This window comes from Sphaeramia orbicularis, chromosome 12 (genome assembly GCF_902148855.1).
Source record: "Sphaeramia orbicularis chromosome 12, fSphaOr1.1, whole genome shotgun sequence".
Classification (NCBI taxonomy): domain Eukaryota; kingdom Metazoa; phylum Chordata; class Actinopteri; order Kurtiformes; family Apogonidae; genus Sphaeramia; species Sphaeramia orbicularis.
Genome location: NC_043968.1, coordinates 68,063,994 through 68,083,963, shown reverse-complemented (window position 1 = coordinate 68,083,963; position 19,970 = coordinate 68,063,994). Strand labels below are relative to the sequence as shown.

General features: G+C 37.6%; 1 protein-coding gene across 1 annotated transcript in view; it reads left to right on the top strand.

Annotated features, from left to right (window-relative positions):
- Positions 1–19,436, top strand: part of ass1 (argininosuccinate synthase 1) — a 53,076-nt gene extending 33,640 nt beyond the window's left edge. The window contains exons 12-15 of the mRNA XM_030149188.1: positions 7,933–8,064; positions 12,687–12,843; positions 16,750–16,815; positions 18,420–19,436. Of these exons, the coding sequence (XP_030005048.1) occupies positions 7,933–8,064; positions 12,687–12,843; positions 16,750–16,815; positions 18,420–18,468 (404 nt within the window). The 3' untranslated portion in view covers positions 18,469–19,436. The remainder of the gene's footprint in view (positions 1–7,932; positions 8,065–12,686; positions 12,844–16,749; positions 16,816–18,419) is intronic.
- Positions 19,437–19,970: the final 534 nt, after the last annotated feature.

The following is a 19,970-nucleotide window of genomic DNA, read 5'->3' as shown; positions in this document are numbered from 1 at the left end:
TGTATATGCAGCCTGTATATGGGATGTTTTGGCATCAAGGATGACTTTTTATCATAATGTGACATAATTTTCATCTTATTTGATTTTTATATAGCAATAATTTGAAGTATACATTTTTGTTTACATCATCAAATAAAATACTAAATATTTCAGTGTTTTTATCATTGTTATATCTGTAGATTGGTGAAATGCTGTTTTTAAACCAAAAACAATCCTATTTAACCAGTTTGTATCTCATTAAATGAGAACTCAGATTGCAGTCATTTGCTTCAGCTGTTTTTACTGGCTTTACATCAATGTCAAAATTACATCCAAGTAAAGAAAATGTAAAAAAAAAAAAAAAAAAAAAAAAAGGCAGTGGATTATGAAATCATTTAGTTGATCGTTATGTTTTCATCATGTTGTGTATTTTAAATACTTTAATTTTCTTCGAATATTGCACTTTTTGTTGTCTTCCTGTTACAGCTTTTTTTTATTTATTATTTTTTATCTTGACACATCTTTTGCATTGTTGTAATGTTTTTGCTTGTTTTAAATAGTTTTCATATCCTTCTGTTGCTTTCAACTGTACCATTTTCATGTGTACATCACTTTCATCCCGTGTCATTTTTGCTGTGCACGTACTACATTGATTTTCTTTAGATGTTTAAAAATATATATATATTTTATTCTTTTTTCCTTTTACACTGTTTCCACATTGTTCCATCTTTTACATTCTTTTTGCATTGTTGTCATCTTGGTACACGTTTGATCTAAAATGTTTCATGACTTTTGATCCACTAATCCTATCAGTACAGTGACATAATTCAGGTAAAATGCAGTTTCTCAGTTTTTTAGCAGCGTCAGATGACTTTTTCAGATGCCTCTCTGTCTCTGTAGTGAACATGGAAACATCATTGTCTTCTGCAACACTGATTCATGTATTTTGACAAGTGACAATGATTGTAGATGCTTGTCTTTGTGTAGAATTAATATATTATGCTGAAAAATCATGTTTCCTTCAATTATTCTGTTTTGATATAATTACATATGGATTCATTGAGCATTTATTAACACCTGCATCTTCAGTAAATTAAATTTTAGGAAATTACTTGAGTTTCACTGAAAAAATGCAAAAGTTAAATTTAGAGTAAATGATGATAAATCACTTGCTAATGATTAAATGTAGAGAAAAATGTATTTGGAAGTCAGTACAAAAAAAATAGTTCTGGGTATTTATGGGTTAAAATCCTCAAATAACCATCTGGTTTGCTCAACTTTCACAGCAAAAGTCAGGATTTAACCTATGAATACAATTTGACATTTATTGCGGCAACTATCCATATTCACTGACTGATTTATTGATTGAAAATTATCATAAGATTTTTGCTGCATTGCCCAGTGTTGGCCCGTTGTCTGTTACTGCAGTATTATCTTGTATGACGCACTCACAAAGAGACACACACTCCTTTTCCCTCAGGACACTATGTGTGATGATTGGCAAATTGACTGGCCAACAGACTGCAGATATGGCTCAACTTGGCAGGTAGAAATTGGAAAATGGGAAGCCCACTTTTCTCTCCCCTCAGTTGAACAAAAGATCAAAGCTTTTTCCTCCACTGAAGCAATAGGAAGAGGTGGAGCACAAGGTGTCCAAGTGCTTGAATAACTACCATTGAGTGTCCATGTTGGCTTCCTCTGGAATGGCAGTTGTGTTAGCACAATAGATGATGGCTAGGATTGAATGGGCACATGTCATACGTATTTGTGTCGGGTCATATTTATTTGTGTTGGGTCAGGGAGGCGGAGGAGAGGGGGGATTGAAATGGTTTGTCAAGAATGTTGTCCCCATGGTACAAAACATTCAACAGCCTGGATGTCAGACTAATATTTCCAGCCTGTCACAATCCTGTCAGACCTCTGACCGGTGCATCGGTGATGGTGGGAGCAGAGGAACAACTATCAAAGGCAGCTGGAAATGTCATCATTTGCTGATGAAAAGACTGAATCATGTCCAATCCTCACTGTCAAAACCTCAGGAGTCAGTTTCATAAAAGGGTTGTAGACTGTGTTTGGACGAGAGATGGACTGTAGGGAAAAATGTAATCATGATGAAAATGTTCGTATCAGTTGATACTGACAATAATCGTGATAAATGTCAAGATATTGTTTCTAAAGTTTATAGGCTGATATTTGGAGTGAAAGAAAAACCCATATGGATGGTTTTAACCCTTAAAGACCCACAACTGTTTTCGTTACAACTTCTGAATGATTTTTTTGTTTTTCCCAAGTAATTTATCACCATTTATTATGATTTTACTGTCTACATTTTGCATTTTTCAGTGAATATCATGTATTTTCCTATATTTAATTTACTTATGTAGATATTTGTAAAAGCTCAGAGTAAATTAAAAGGTTCTTAGATCAAATCAGAAAAAAATGAGGAAAAAATTACTTTTTCAACAAAATCTATTATTAACTTAACATAAAAACAAGTGTCTCCATCCACTGTCATTGATCAAACTCCATTGGTTTTACTGGTGAATCAATGTTGTAGAAGATGGCTGTGTTTCCACATTCACTACAGTCCAAATGGGTCATGTCTCATGACCATGAAAAGATGAGGAACTGAATTTTAGCTCAGTTATTTAAATGTATTGATAGGATTAGTGGATCATCAGTTATTAAACATTTTAGATCAGTAGATGGTTTTAGTCAGTGGTGGATGTTTGGGTCTTTATGGGTTAAATCATTCATGAAATATGTAATGAGAAAAATAGTGTAATACATGGAATGAGATTGAACCAATGTTAAAGATGCAACAACACAAAAGCGAAGTCAAAGATAACCAGCTGAAAATGAAGTAAACACAAGACAAAAACATGTAAGACATTACATGACCTAACTACATACCCATAGTGTCTGATTTTGTGATTTAGTGCAGATTTCCCACACACTGGCTTTCACTAAACAAATATGCTGCTCAAGATAAAACCACTGAAACATGTTGTATTTTCCTCTAGTGGTGTTGCTTAAGAAGTTAAACTGCCTTATTTTAAAATGTCCACCCTACCTCCTGTCAAACTCAGTTAAACTAACCGGTGCCACCAGCTGACAGAACAGTAAATGAGAAGAGAATATCTTTAGGCACCAAAGTCACAATATTGCGACAAGCAACATAACTGAATGAAACAGACAGCTTTTTGAAATCATGAGATAAAAATTAAATATGTTTTTTTTTTTTTAAAAAGGAGAAAAACTCAGGTGCCTAAGAGTTAATGAGGAGATTGTCAAATTAGCTATCCAAAGCCTAACAGAATGGTTATTATATGTTAAAATGATAAATTCCTGAAAATGACATCTCAGTGTTGATATGAATTTAGTGGAGTAGTTTGAAGCCTGTTTTTTTTTACTTTAGTCTTAATCCGTCCATCCATCCATTATCTTCCACTTTATCCGGAGCCAGGTCGCGGGGGCAACAGTCTAAGCAGGGACGCCCAGACTTCCCTCTCCCCAGACACCTCCTCCAGCTCTTCTGGGGGGACCCCGAGGCGTTCCCAGGCCAGCCGAGAGACGTAGTCTCTCTAACGTATCCTGGGTCTTCCCCGAGGTCTCCTCCCGGCAGGACATGCCCGGAACACCTCCCCAGGGAGGCGTCCAGGAGGCATCCGAAACAGATGCCCGAGCCACCTCAGCTGGCCCCTCTCGATGTGGAGGAGCAGCGGCTCTACTCCGAGCTCCTCCCTGGTGACTGAGCTCCTCACCCTATCCCTAAGGGTGCGCCCAGCCACCCTGCGGAGGAAACTCATTTCGACCACTTGTATCCGGGATCTTGTCCTTTCGGTCATGACCCAAAGCTCATGACCATAGGTGAGGGTAGGAACGTAGATTGACCGGTAAATCGAGAGCTTCACCTCTCGGCTCAGCTCCTTCTTCACCACGACAGACCGGTACAGCGACTGCATCACTGCAGACGCTGCACCGATCCGTCTGTCAATCTCACGCTCCATCCTTCCCTCACTCGTGAACAAGACCCCAAGATACTTAAACTCCTCCACTTGGGGCAAAGACTTTAGTCTTAATTTACCCATAATTTAAATTAAATAACTGTAGTCCAACATGGGAACAAAACAGCTTTATGCAATTTATACGATCAGACACCAAGGTATGGAATTAGTCTAATTAATTTGATTAATCAACATTTGCTCTGTGAGAATCATGAAAAATTTTCTAAGTCATAAATCTGAGATCAGCGCTTTCTCTGGAGGTCTGTGTTGCTTTGTAGTAATCTCAAGGGTAATGGTCATGTGAAAAGGAGCTTGATGAATTAGGGAATGGTGTTTGACATTAGTATGACCCAGTCAGGCAGTGAATGCAGATATCTGCATCCTTTTTTCTAAACGTACGTGTTTTTGTCCACATTACAATGCAAACCTACTCAACAAGTTACCAAAAGTTTTTGGAGCTTAGAAAGCTGGAGTAGTGTGGACACTAAGTGTGAAGCATACATCCATCTTTAAGAAAAATAGTTACTAAATCTGAAATCATGTTTCCTTGCTTTATTTTTGGATTTTATTTAATATCCAGTTATTTCTCTCCACCAATAGCACATGAGTTTTAGGTGGTTCTGAGTCCATTTGTGTTTATATTTATTTGCCTGTGCTGTATGGGACTAACTCTTTGCCCACAGGGTCAAAGGAGATTAGGTCATTTCCTAGTTCCTGCATTGAAGCCCTGGAGGCGTGCACCATGGTTAGCATACCTGCAGCAACTGGAGAAAAACCCACAAAAAGAAACCCTACAAAAACAAAGCACTGGGTATCTTTAAGCTTAACAAAACTGCCACTGTTCGGGCTTTGCCACATAGTGTTTCATTGTTTGCTCATCGTGGTTAAGCCACCTCTCTTCTGGAGCACTTAAGTCCAGTTGTGTTGGAGGGCAGTTTTAACTTATTTATCTGATAGAGGCAGTGGAAATGTCCCTACGTGCCCTCTTTTGGCCATGGATTATCTGAAAGCCACTAGCTATACTAGCTCAGGTAGCACCCTTTGAAGGATTTAGACAATTAGCGGCGTTGCTAAGCTCACTTTTCGGCCTACAGCTCAAAGAGAATGCTTCTTCATTTTCAGATCAGAACAAGTATTTGTACTGAAGGGTTCTTTTTTACTGATTTGAGCTTCACTGCTTGTCAGATTGAAAAGCATTCATCTGTTAAATCTAAGAGAAAGAGTTGAGGCATCAGAAGTGAAATTTGGCAGTGTGGTGTTGGCTGGAATGGAGTATCTGTTCACTTTGGTTGAATCAAACAAGTGTAGCTGTCATCTGAACTGACACATGAAGTGAAGATATATATTGTAAGGAGAAACAACACGCAGTTTTTCAAAATTTCAGCTACTGCAAAAATGGATGCCATTGATAAAGCTCCCATTTCTTTGTCAGATCTGTCTCATAGTATTTCTACTTTTCTTCTATTGTTTTTTTTCTGCTGACATGTGAGTGACAGCTTCATTTCTCCTGTCATCTACCTCATCTTTTCTCCTCCTCTCACCCCTCAGTAGAAGTCCAGAGGGGGTAAATTGCAGGGTAGACGGAGCCCTGGTCCAGGCTCCAAGCTGACAGGGGCCTCCTACCCTGTCATTTACCCAGGACAGGCTCATCCACGTTTTGTGAGCAGCGTGAAGGCCTGTCTGTCAGACAGCTGATGGCTAATAGAGCTGTTTGCTCCTAGTTAGTTCCATTGAACAAGCCTTATGGTTTTGATGAATGGCGGCTGCTGATGATGCTGCTATTGCTGGTGGTAATTTGGTGGAATTAGTCTAAGGGAGCATGGTACACATCAATCTTGTCTCATATTTGCTACATTTTCTACATATATTTCCATATTGCCCATGTCAAAGTGGTTAGAGACTAACAGAAGGCAGCAAATTAACTTATCTAAAAATAAGGCTTTAATTAGTAGTTAGTTTGGCTGGGTTAGGGTCAAACAGTTTTAACCATGTCTCAGTATTGTCAGAATGCTGCAGTAGTGGTCAGTGGCTAATATCAGTCTTCTTCACTGGAACTACTGACTGTAAGAGCAAATAACTTACTTACTGACTTATTCATTTGTATGTTTGATGCAGATTAAGTTTAATTGTGAATTTCCAAATGTCTAATTTTTGTTTTATTTTTTTAGGTGGATAAATGTGTGAACTGCTGATGATGCTATTCAGAATTTAAAAATTTTAGTAGTTTATTAGTTTTTTCCTTTAATAATGTCTCTAATGTCCCTTGTATTAATGCAGTGCTTCCCAACCTTTTTTGGCTCGTGAGTCCATTTTACCATCACAAATTCCTGGTGACCCCAGACATTCAAAACGGATAATTTTTTTGGGTTAAAATTAATTTTTTTTTAAATCATGTAGTAGTTTGCTATACTATTTTGTAAATAGACATTAATTTTAGATTACAATTTGGCTATATAGTGTATATTATTATGGACGGAGGCAGAAAAGCCAGGTTGAAATTACTGGACAAAGCAAGAATTTTATTTTCCTTGGTCTGGATATGTATAGTCTGTCGAGCTTGTATTTACAAGGCTGCAAAATAATACTGAAAAAAAAAAAACTTAGGCTATGAATTATGATAGAGCTGCAGCATCTTAAACCAGCCACAATGAACATTTGAAAGATAAATAGTACCACAGTGCTTCAGTTTCAGTGTCAGTTTGTCATGTCTTTTATGTATTATGATTGTCTCTCTCAACTCACCTTATATTTTTTATTAGTAAGCTTTTATTGTATTTTTATCAATTACTAGAAATTTCAGGTGACCCCATTCTAATTCCAGGCAACCCCATGTGGGGTCCTGACCCCAAGGTTGAGAAACACTGCATTAATGTCATGCAGATCAGCATAGCTCATATGACCAGAACTTCATGTGTTATGTCAAAATAAACATCCAAACACCTAAATAAATTACACTTTTTACTTCATTTTGTTGACTGAAAAGTTGGTTTTATTATGAGTGACATTAAAAAATCACTGGTCCAACTTACCTGAAGCTCTAGGAGGCTACAAGTCCTATAGACACACACCTTTTCTAAGTCAAATGCACTGACTGGATCAAGCCCGGATTAACCATATGGGCAACTGGGCAATTGCCCAGGGGCCCGTGACCTCTGAAGGGCCCTGGGTAGCTCGGGCATAACGAAAATATCTGGTTATCTTTTGCTTATAAATGAAACTGTCCGCTGCCCGGAGCCATCGCACTGCACAGAAACCCTGCTCCTGCTGTCTGTGACTGTGAGCTGACACCCTCTCCTCATTGGTTAGTCCAAAAAGCGAATCAGCAGTGACGCAAATCAACGTGCATGCACTGAGTGGGGCCCTTGAATATTGTTGCCCAGGGTACAATGAAGTGTTAATCTGGCCCTGGACTGGATTAATCTTACAATAACAATAATGATAGTAAAGTTTATTTATATAGCACTTGTCACAGAAAGAATTCACAAAATGCTTTACAATAAAATCAGAAGTAAAATACATTGGGGGAAAAAGGTTTCAATTGGTGATAAAATTACTAAAATCACTCTAAAGTACTTAGTGATGGAATGTGGGATAGCATGAGTCATCTCTTCTCTGACACTGTAGTTCATCTGTTTTTTTTGTTTGTTTTATCTTAATTGATAATGTTAATTTTATTATTGCTTCTTGTATGAAGATCACACAGATCCAGATAGTTAATGAATCAAAACATTGTGTTTAATATTACAGTGAGCCTGGACAAACTCTCCTTAAGCCCAAGTAAATGATATTTTCTCCTTCAGATGCATTTATTGTAAAACTGGTCTTAATAGTTCCCCTGAATTGTCTTTTGAAGTCTTCAATCTAATTTGCCTGAAGCCACAAAGACAGATACTTGTTGAAATTGAGTGTTTATTGTGTCTGTTGATTTTGTTGTGTCGTTTGTCAGGGATTTATGAAACACCAGGAGGCACCATTCTGTTGAAGGCGCATTTGGACATCGAAACCTTCACTATGGACAAAGAAGTTCGACGAATTAAACAAGGACTTGGAGTCAGGATCTCTGAACTGATCTACAATGGTAACTGACTTCAGTACATAACCTCTGTTATATATATTTTCTTTTACCCTCCTGTCATTTAGTTATGATCAGCTAACATTATACTTCCTTCCGTTCTATCAAAAAATCAGTCAAACTTTATTTGTATCGTACCTTTCACATAGGTAAGGGCAGGATACTTCATAGATGGCTGATAGTCAGACAACACAAAGTCAAGGATATAGAGAAATAAAATAACAATAAAAATGTTTTCATATAAAATAGATTAAAAAGTAGAGCCACAGCAATTAAGGGGTTAGCTTTTGGTTATTAAACAACAAATTTTTTGAAAACTGTATGAGTAATTCTGGAAGAAAAGAAGTCAAAATTCTCTGATTCAAGCTTTGTTCTTTTTTTATTCTTTGCTCTGTTTTTTTCACTCTTCAGTGAAAAAAGAAACAAAATCTTGGCGATACGGGTCAAACAGAACTTTTAGTATTGGCTTCTTGAGCTTCAAGAAATGCATTTTTTGACATTTTACAAACTAAAGCATCAATCGAGAAAATAATTGACAGATTAATTTAGAATGGAAATAAATAAGAAGTCATATAAAGGCTCTATTGAAATTACAAAAATTTGAAAACAGTGACATTTTGAACTATAAATACACTACAATGAATGAATAAAATAAGGTGTTTCAAGACCCAAACTGCCACTGGCAACCAAAACCATCTACACATTTAAAATGTTTAATACCTGTTGATCCACTAATCCTATCAATACATGTAAATAATTCATGTGAAATACAGTTTGTCATCTTTTCATGGTCATCAGATATGACCCATTTGGACATTCAGATGCTCTGTAGTGAACATGGAAACACTGTCATCTTCTACAATATATATTCACCAATAAAACCCATGGAGTTTGATTAATGACAGTGGATGAAGACACTTGTTTTTACATTTGGTTATTGATATCTTAGCCAAAAAAGCCACTCTTTCTTCAGTTTTCTCTGTCTTTAATATTATAACTATCAACTTTAATCTTGGCCTTTATGAACATGTGTACAAACAATAAATTAAATATAGGAAAATAGTAGATTTTTATTGAAAAATTGCAAAACACAGAGGATAATATTGTTATAAATGGTAATAAGTCACTTAAGAAAGATTAAATAAAGAAAGGAGAAAAAGGCATTCGGGAACTGCCACAAACATGGTACTGTGTCTTTAATGTGTTAAATGATGCTTAATGAAATGCTCAGGCTGAACAGGGAGGTTTTAAGTTTTGTGTTCAGACACATTCCTGTTTTTATCCCTATTTATATGCATAAATAATCACATTTGACCAGGTACAAGGATTACATACTGAGTCCCAGACATAAATCACATTGTCCCAATCATTTCATGAGGTGTAAATATGTGTAAGTGTGTGTGTGTGTGTGTGTGTGTGTGTGTGTGTGTGTGTGTGTGTGTGTGTGTGAGAGAGAGACGGAGAGAGAGAGAAGCGTGAGCTTTTCTTTGCTCAGGTGTGTTAATCCTTCCTTCTGCTCGGTCTCCAGTCCCCTGCACCTTCATCCACATAATAGGATCAGTGCCATTAGAGACTGAATACTAGGCCACTTCACTTATACCCTCCAGAGATGGCAGCAAACACACACACACACACACACATACACACACATACATAATGGTGCTGGAGATTAAACTCTGCGGATAGATAGCAGACGGTTCACACTGTGGCTTATGTTAACAATCCACCTGTCTTGCATCTGTTTTGCATTAATGGTGCACAGATTTCTACTGTCTCATTAGCAATTAGCAGCATTTGGAGACAGTAACAGCAATTTAGCAAACATTTAGCAGGAGGAAGTCTGATGATAAATATGGACATTTGCCTTCATTTTGACATCAAATCCAGTACTGTGCAAAAGGTTGTAATGATCATACATTTACTTTTGTCAATTTTAGAATCAAAGTACAACCAGAATATGTAGCAAATGTATAAATAATATAAAAAATGAACTCTTATACATTTATGCACAGTCAGTTGAATTGTCGTCTCCACCAGCCTGTGCAATTACAGAATAACAAATGATTTAAGGTTCATTGTGTGTCTGGTAATATTTGGATCAGATTCAGTAAGACTTGGCACAGAAAGGTACTATCTGGAAAATTCAAAGATGCTACACTTTTGTGACACACTACTTTAAGTTTGTATGTTTAAGGTTGAAAATATGATAAGTATTCTGTGTATTCTCTGTCATCACCAAGAAAATGTGCTTAATATTGTCAAAAATAATCCAATATGACTTTTTCATCAAATTGTGCAGCCTCGGTACAGTTTGGCGGGTCTCAACTCAGCATGCACTTAACATGTCTTTAACTCTTTTATGCAGACAATATGAAATGTACTGCATTGATCTTTTGGTGCTTCACACCAGGTCTCATTCAACACGTTAGATATTTTTGTTATTGTTTGAGAAACTTTTTAGTATAGGAATGGTGGTCAATCTGAATACAGGCTTCTGTCTCTTGAAGCCATTTAAATTATCAAAATTTTTACATTTTTAATAAATTTCTTATTTTGTATCTTAATAAAGTTGTGGAGAAAAGAGCAGTATGCATGCACATTACAAACACAGTAGTGAATGAAAATAAATTGTGTAAACCTAAGATGTAGTCACCTATTGTGCCATCTTATGGGACATTCTTAGTGAGGTGCAGCTGTAGACTAAATGTAAAACCCACTCGATGTGTGTGTGTGTGTGTGTGTGTATAGCTGTCATTGTTCGACACTTGCCAAAATGAGCTAGGATTGTGTCTTTGAACGTGACCAGATGATGAGGTTGAGGTCAGCTGCTGATGAGAGGAGGATCCCCGCTGAGTGGGGCGTTCCTGACCTCTGAACATACACTGTCTCCCACCCATCTGTCTCTGACAGAGATCGACGGCTTGCTTCAGCAAAATGAGAGGACAGGAAGGGTTGCATGAGAATCATCTGCAGTAAGACTTAGACTAAAGGCGCAGAAATAGTGGGAAATAAACAAACCCTGTTAGAACTGATTCGTCAGGAGAGGAATCCGTTTTGATGTACCTAATTAAAGCTATAAATACAGATGTTTTTCCGAGTCAATGTTTAATAATCTCTTGAATTAATTTATACACAACAGATCTAATCACGGGATATACTATATTAATGTAAATATGATAAAGAGATCAGTTAATGAGGCTCTGATTAGTTGGAACAATTATGTGTAAATGTGCAAAATAAAATAAATAAATAAAATCTAATGTTACATTGTACAGTGTTTAAAAAAATGCATAAACAGCTGAAAAGCAGAAATGCGTAAATTACAAAACAGACATAGGCAGGTCAAAATACATTGTTACATTTTTGTCATTTAAGAAACATAGATAGATAGATAGATAGATAGATAGATAGGTGTGTGTGTGTGTGTGTGTGTATATATGTGTGTGTGTGAGTGTATATAGTTACAGCTCTACTCATTTTGTTAAATATGACATTTGTTTCATTTAGTAAATGTACAAGACTGCTTGCAGAAATGTAGAGATGCAAGATAAAGTACATTGTGCTGAATTGCTCTGTGATATGATATTCCTGAAGCATTCTCTGACAAGCCTGATGGTCCTGATCAGTCCTGGCATTGTCCAATCTTTTTGACGTTAAAGAAATGAGAGGCTGCTTGCTGCAGTTATAATTAAATACACAGTCTGGCCAAAAAAAGGAGTTGCCTGGATTTAAATAAGCAAATACCATACTTTCTGGACTATAAGCCACACCTGACTATAAGCCGCACTCACCCAGTCTCCAACGTCTCACCATGACTTCATTGATGCCAAGCTTACGTGCAGCAGCTCTATTTCCTTCTTCGTCAGCTGGATCGATCGTTAGCCAAGAAAACATAAATTAGCCGCATCATTTTAGGGCCACGGGTTTACAGTGTGTAGAAAAAAATAGCGGCTTTATAGACCAGAAATTACGGTAGTTCAGATCCTTCCATCGGTAAGTACTGTAGTGGTTAATTATGCTTCAGCTGTAACAAGTTATTTAACTCTAATTGATGCAGTAAGTAGCCTCCCATTTCTTGAACGGAAAGGACTGGATAATGCCAGGGTTGATCAGTATCATCAGGCTTGCGACAGACAGACACTATTCACCTGATTCTTGTCAAATTTCACGCACATATTCTTTACATATGCCTTTCTCTCAATTCCTTTTTTTTTTTTTTTTTTTTTTTACTGATTTTTAAAAGTTTTTGAAAAGATTGAAAATTAAGACTCAAAATTAATCCCTGGGTAGGCAGGGTATCGGTGAGCAGGAGGGGCAAAGTGTTGTGCGACCGGGCGGGGGTATTAGTAAACTCTGCTTGCCTTTTCACTTGTTACTGATGAAAATACAGTAGAAACAATACATCTTGATTTCATACCAAGTTATGTCCGACGCACTTTTTCCAGTCAAAACACTTTTATGCAGATGCATTAATACAAATCAATGAATCTAACTATCTACAGTGTGCACACAGTAAATTTAGGTGACTTGATCAAAGACAGCAAGCTAAAGCGTGAGGGTGCAATGCAAAAAGCAGTAAAACTGAAATGTGTTGATATATAATCTCATAAAGTCTTTATTTGCTGCAGGTTTCTGGTATAGCCCTGAGGGTGAATATTTGCGTCACTGCATTGCTAAGTCTCAGGAGAATGTGGAGGGCAAAGTACAGCTGTCTGTCTTCAAGGGTCAGGTCTACATCCTGGGCCGCGAGTCACCCAAGTCCCTGTACAATGAAGAGTTGGTCAGGTAAGCATCAAAAGGAATTACAGTGTCAGTTCAATCATTTTGTGCAGTGTGCTTGTAAAATAGAAGAAGCCATGTGTCCGTGTATGAAAGCGTGTGGTTGTTGGGACCCGGCAGCTGTGTCTGGCTGCTCTGGGCACAGTTCAACTCTTCCACATGTCCACCAGTCAGCCTGTTGTTAGGTCAGCTCACCCAAGTTGTCTTCTGACCTCCACATCAGCACACTAAACTGAGAACCCTCACAAAGACATCAGAGAAGTGTCAAGCTCAGTTCCTGGAGGGCAGCACCCCCCCCCACACACACACACACACACACACACACACACTCTCACACACACACACACACACACACATACACAACCTCGTTCCTCTTAACTGTGGTAACAGTGGGTTTGTTCAGAAGGCTGACCCCTGATGCCCTCTGGGCAGGCTGAGCACTGACCAAAGTAAAATCCCTCCATATGCCCCTCCATATCCACTTCACTCACACACTTCAGTTTTACCCTGGAGTCACACAGCTAATGGCATTTTCAGCCAGAGGAGAGATGTGATTTCAGGGGGCTTTTAACAGCAAAGACCCAGGGAGTCATGCTAGTTAGGCAAGTCAGAGAGAGGGAGACAAGGAAACAAGTCATACAGTCAGCAATTCTCCACTTTACCCTGGTTTGACAAGAGTAAAAATCATGCGGCTCAATGTGAATTTTGTTCCTGTGAGATTATACTGTGCATTCTCTCATTCTTTTAACAGGGTCTCCCTGGTCTTTCCACATAATGAAAAGTTTTAAAGTTTTGAAACTAGAGATAAGTAAGTCAGTTTGGTTACTTAACTGTCACCAATGGGGGATGTTTCACTCACACTATTGGAACTGCCTCTGATAGTGTCCAGTTGTTGTTTATTACATTCCAAAATCCAAAATGGTCTTGAATTGCCTTGTTAATGCTCTTAAAAACTCTAATATTGCTGAAACCTGCAGAAGCCCTGCAGAATTCTTAGTTGTCTTCTGTTTTCAGTTCTAAAAATGTGATAGAAGATAAATTACAACTCAGTCAACTGCTAGAAAGCTTTGATGGACCATGAGTGTGACAGAGGTTTTGTGTTTCAGCATCGCGAAGTCCTCAGGGCCACCGACAGATGGACCCATATAAAAGAGCTCATTACAAACAGCCCAAACAAAAACCCATCACAAATCTGTCTCAAATGCAGTCACACACACACAGGCACAGCCCTTAACCATACCCACAGAGACAAAACGCATATCATCAAACAAGTCCATACCTCTAATTTCAGAAGTGGTACCTCTTTACAATAAGAGCACTTTACATTGTAACTTTATAAATCATCATCAAGTGCTTAATAATAGTTACATGTTCCAGTAGTTTGCTAACACTGCTGTATTCCACTAACTCACACTAATAGTGCTTTATAACACTAAGCTTATACCGTTACAGCAGTTTCTAAAGACAGCAACACGGTTCGTGATTGCTTCTTACAACTGTATAGTCTTGGCTTTCCTTAGGTTTCTGGGATGCGTATGTGCTGTGGTTACAGTGGCAGATCATGCAGTTGTTGAAAACTTATATTTGTTTGACTAAATCCACATGTATTTTGTGTATTTGTATTTAGACTCGTATAGCATTTTCCCTGTTTGGGGAAAATTTGGCACGGGGGGGGGGGGGGTTGACATGTTTTCTCTGGTGAGATTATTATTATTTATTTAGTTTTGTAAAAATATAAGGTCAGATCATTTTTATTCATTATTATTACAGTAAAAAATATGATTTGTTAATGTATGCAACACACACACTCTGAGACTAAGTGGGACAGTGGAGAAACCATGTGTCCTCAGTGATTAAGGCCAGAGACACACCTAATATAGTTCCAACATAGAACTAATGAAAATTGATAGATGATTTCTTCATGCAGAGAGCTACAATGTGTTATAAAAGCTTAATAATTGCTCCTTTCCGTTATTGTTAATTACTGATTAATCATTTCATGGTTGCACCATGAACTTTAATACATGTTTTAATGGACGGAGAGAAATATGAGAAGACATGAGGAGTGAAAAATAAAAAGATGGAGTGACATGACAGACTGTACTGATCACACAACAAGATCACCCCATTTTGTAGTTTTGATAAGAGTTTATGAAATTTTATGTGCAGACATAGTCTAATCCAGGAATGTCAAACTCATTTTAGTTCAGGTGACACATTCAGCCCAATATGATCTCAAGTGGGTACGACCAGTAAAATATTAATAATCTATAATAATGTCAACTCCAAACTTTTTAGTTGTAGACTCTAACACTCTGAAAAGTTAAGGTTAGAGTAAAGTAAAGTAAAGGTTTCGAGTAAAAAAAAAAAAAGGAAAATCATATAATGAAAATGTCCTTTACAAAAATGTGAATAATATGTACAAACTAAAATTTATTAAGAAAAATAAGTGCATTTTAACAATATTATGCCTCAGTTTACCATTTACACATGTGCATGAAAACTTACAGATCACAGTGTATCTACAAATAGACAGAATATTTAGGTTATTCACATTTTTTGTGAAAGAATAGTTTGAAAACATAAACATTTTCATGTAATTTTCCTTTTTTTCACTAAAACAAAAAGGTAATTATGCTATTATTTTACTAGTCTGACCCACTTGAGATCATAGTGTACTGTATGGGACCCCTGAACTAAAATCAGTTTGACGTTATTGATTAATATCTTCAGTGTAATTTTTGTATTTCACAAGTTCACCCCATGGGCTGAATTGGACCCTTTGGTGGGCCACGGTCTCTATGTTTGACACCTCTGCTCTAATCTAAACATGTACCTGTCTGATGCACCTGGAAACATCAGACTCTCATTTGCTACTATATGAAGACCTGCCATAATCACACACACAGAGACCAGATTAGGCAGAAAACCCCCGCTGACATCCTGTTGGCCCTCCACGGGCATCAGTAAACGGCATCATTAACACAGTGGTAATACAGCTTGTCACTGCACCCATCTGAGACAGAAATGTCACCCTCCTCGCTGTTGCCTCTCTCCACTCTCAATTAGACCACAGGGTTTCTTGAGACAAATGTACAAAATATCACATGCTTCCACAGACACACAAAGAGTAGCATATTCTTTGAAGCCACTCACTCATAATGGTGTTCAGGTGCCGGGCAGGGAGCCGTGTATTGAGAGTTGATGATTTAGTTGTCTGTCTTTCTTTTTATAGTGTTTATCCTATCATTTGTTGGCAATTTCCTCTTTTGCTAAGTGCTTTTGAAGAATAAGTGCAAGCTGTACATTTGAGTTGGGGGTGTCGAACAGAGGAGAAGACTCGGTGAGGGAGTGTATTAAGCACGGCAGGTAGAAACTGCTGTAATTACACAGCACATGGACACTCTTTGTGAAACACTGGTACACACTAAGAAGAAGGGAGCGTACAAGCTGCCTAAACAACACCAACCACAATGAATGTTGTTGGGTTTTTTTTTTTGTAGAAAAGTGGATAAACTAAAAGACAGAAACACCAGATTACAAAGTCTCTTCTCCACTTAGCTCACACTTGATATGATGGGATTTTAAAATGGTGTTATGCGCATCCTTTGTGTGCTTTTGTATAGGATTGTGTTTTCATTCTCCAGTATTGATTCTCATTTATTCAGGACAAACAATGCCAAGAAGAGCATTCAGAGAAAAATTGATTGGAACATCATTTCAAAAGAGCAGATTATCAATGATCCAGTTATCCCAGTGTGTCACTTCTGTTTACTGCACTGACACCAAACATTGCCATCATTTTGTTTTCCTTGTAGTTGCTTTTGTATTGTGCTTTCCTTCCACACACAAAATGTGGTCTGTATTGAGCCCTTACCTCTTCCCTGTCTTTTTTTTTTTTTTTTAAACCAGCATGGATGTGCAAGGAGACTATGAACCAAGCGATGCCTCTGGATTCATCAAAATCATTGCTGTCAGGTAAATACTTTTCCTGCTTTTTGACAAAATCCAACTTACAGAAAAATGCTGAAACCATGGATATGTGGAACATCAGCATAGGCGGCCATGGCTCAGATGGTAGAGCGGGTCATCCAATAACTGAAGGGTTGGCGGTTCAAATCCTGCTTTGTCCTAATCATGTGTTGTGTCCTTGGGCAAGACACTTCACCCTCCTTGCCTCCAGTGCTGCTACACACACTGGTGTATGAATGTTCGGTGGTGGTTGGAGGGGCCGTAGGTGCAGATTGGCAGCCACACTTCCGTCACCCTGCCCCAGGGCACTTGTGGATACAAAATGTAGTTTACCACCACCAGAGTGTGAAAGAATAATGGATCCGCTGTACGCACTTTGAGTATGCATTCATAGAAAAGCAGTATATAAATCTAATACATTATTATAGTGTATCTTTAAAGGATCTGGTACTTGTTGCTCTGCAGCAGATTGTTAGGTTGGATGGTGGATCCATGTTTTCGTCAACAGAGAGTGGAGTTCACATCCCACTTCCCAGAAAAGCTTGTTTGCTAGTCTTGCATAGCGATATCCATCTCCATTTAGTGTACCAACTTAGTGTTGGACATAGGTCTTGCATGATCCATTATCATTTATGAAGGGTTTTGTTTGGCTAGTTTGTATTTTTTACTCAATGCCTGTACAAAATAGTACAGAGGAGAATTGGTTTTGGAGGAATATTTCCCTTGTGAGGAAGTAAACTATGGTATTAAAATGACTAAATGTCACATTTCAACACATCTTTGCCATACATGTAGCTGTAGCAGCAAGGTGTTAGATGAATGACAACTGAAATAATTGCCTAATGGCAGGATTATTCCAGCAAAATACATCCTGTGAGCCAGACTGGTTTAGGCTAAAGTTCTTTGGTTAAGGTTAGGAAAAGATTGTGGTTTGGATTAAATAGTACTACAAACATTGTGAGCGATTTCAAAAACATATTTTCAGACTTTTTTTGGATTAAGCCAAATCCTGGTATCTTTTCCTAAACTGATCAGAGTGCTATTAGTGCTTGAACCTGATCAATAAAATCATGAAATGTTCTGTTCAGAAATGTTTCATACATACCTGTGCTTACATGAAGTTTGTGTTGGAGTCTATGTTGTGCTGGGAGCTTGACATCCATTGACAGCTCCTGAGTTTATGTCTAAGCTAACAGTAGCTAGTGTTACACACAGTTGTAGTGGCAGAGAAGAGGTGAGGCATTGAAGAACTCACAAGGAATTGTGTGAGTTTCTGTTATCTAAACAATTCCTCTACAAAGAAATCCGTTACTATGGTTGTAGGTATCCAAGACTGCTGTTAGCTTAGCAATAGAGTTGGCTAATGTGAACAAATGACTGGCTCCCAGTACAAAACAGATTTTAGACTTTTAAAACAGATTTCTTTTCTAGTATGCACATAGCACTTTTTATATCTTGAGACTGAATATTTGACAACTGTGTTTATTTTTTATACTGTGTTTGAGAGTCATGCAACGAAATTTCATTCAAGTGCACGGTTTATTTTGCATGTGTCCTGGGATGATAATAGTGATCTATCTAACACCATCACTTGCCCTTCTCGCCCACAGGCTTAGGGAGCACCACCGTTTGCAGGGTCTGTCCAGCAACAAACAGTAAATTGTGCCAGCCCAAGAACCCTCATCCATACAGTACAGCTCTCTCCTCTGGGTCTTAGGTAGAAGTAGATATTAGACCATGTTGTGCCACTGTTATGTACTGTTGCCTTCTTGTCTACTGTGGTTGTAGCTACACCTTCTTGAAACACTAGCAAATACACCTAGCACTGTTGAATATGCTGTAAGAGTTAGAGGAACATCTACTAACCATAACATGAACATGATTTAATGGTTCAGTTTGTAATATGAGTGGCTCAGTTGCAGATTGCACCACTCTGCCACCAACTACAGTAGCTGCTAAAAACTAAAAAAGCTGAATAATTTTTTTTCTCTGTTCTAGGCTTTTTAGTTTCAAGGATATACATAGTAGGTGACAGTAAATCCTTAAAATTTGAACTGCCACCATATACCTAAAGCTGCAAATGGATAAAATTTACCCCTGAGCATGGTTTCCACAAAAAAAAAAATTCATCGTATTAAGATATTCTCTTCACAAAGAAATGTCTCATCCCAATAGAAGTTTGTGTTAGTGACTTACCAACTATAAATGCATTTATATAGACGTGCATTTTACCTACTGGACCATGTTTAACAGTATTGAGTGCAGTGGAACACTGTTTCAGGAAAAGTCTAATTCTATTTCATTAAAGCCTAGAGAAGCTCAAGTGAATAATAATTATGGGTAAATTTAAATACTGGCAGCTGTAACATGGAGACCCACACTAAAATGGAAAAAGAATAAGAAGAAATCCTGCAAAATTCCTGTAAATCTGGCACACTGGAGCTTTACACACTCTGTTGTTCATGTTGTGATATCAGGGTAATTTAAATTTGTATTTATTGTGGGTGAGTATATATTTCTCAATATTTTTATTTCCAGAATTTTGTCTGCTTCTGCTACTAGTGGGGTAATACATGAAGCTAAATATTAAAGATATCTTTTGTTCCAGCAATAAAAATGTTTGAATTTTTTTTTTTTCCTGTACTTTTTTAATATAAGAATGAGAACGTTATACTGTTTACATACAAATACTGGTTAAGTCCTGTATGTCTTCCCCAGTGTGTGATTAATGATGTGATTAATTCTATGTGGTGTTTTTGGCGGACAGCATCTGTAATAATGCTGCCTGAGCACAAATAATGAGGCCGTTTTTGATCTCAAATGACACAAGTCAGGTGGAAGGGAAACCAAATGGCCACGTATGTATATTTCTCTGCACAGCATGGGGTCCTTAGGCCACAAGAATAGAAAGAGGAGCATTTTATAGAGATATCTTAAAGGTACAATATGTGACGTGTGAAAAAATGTACCCTTCGTATTCCCGGTATTTGAACTGTATGTAAACTACCTTGAACAAAACGTCTTTCTTTCAGTTGACTCCTTCCATGGTAAGAGCTCGTAAATAGATTTTTATCTAGAGGACTCTGGCTCCATAAACTACATATTGTACCTTTAATGTCACAGATATAGAGAGGTGTGAAATTCAGACTTCCTCATTTTTA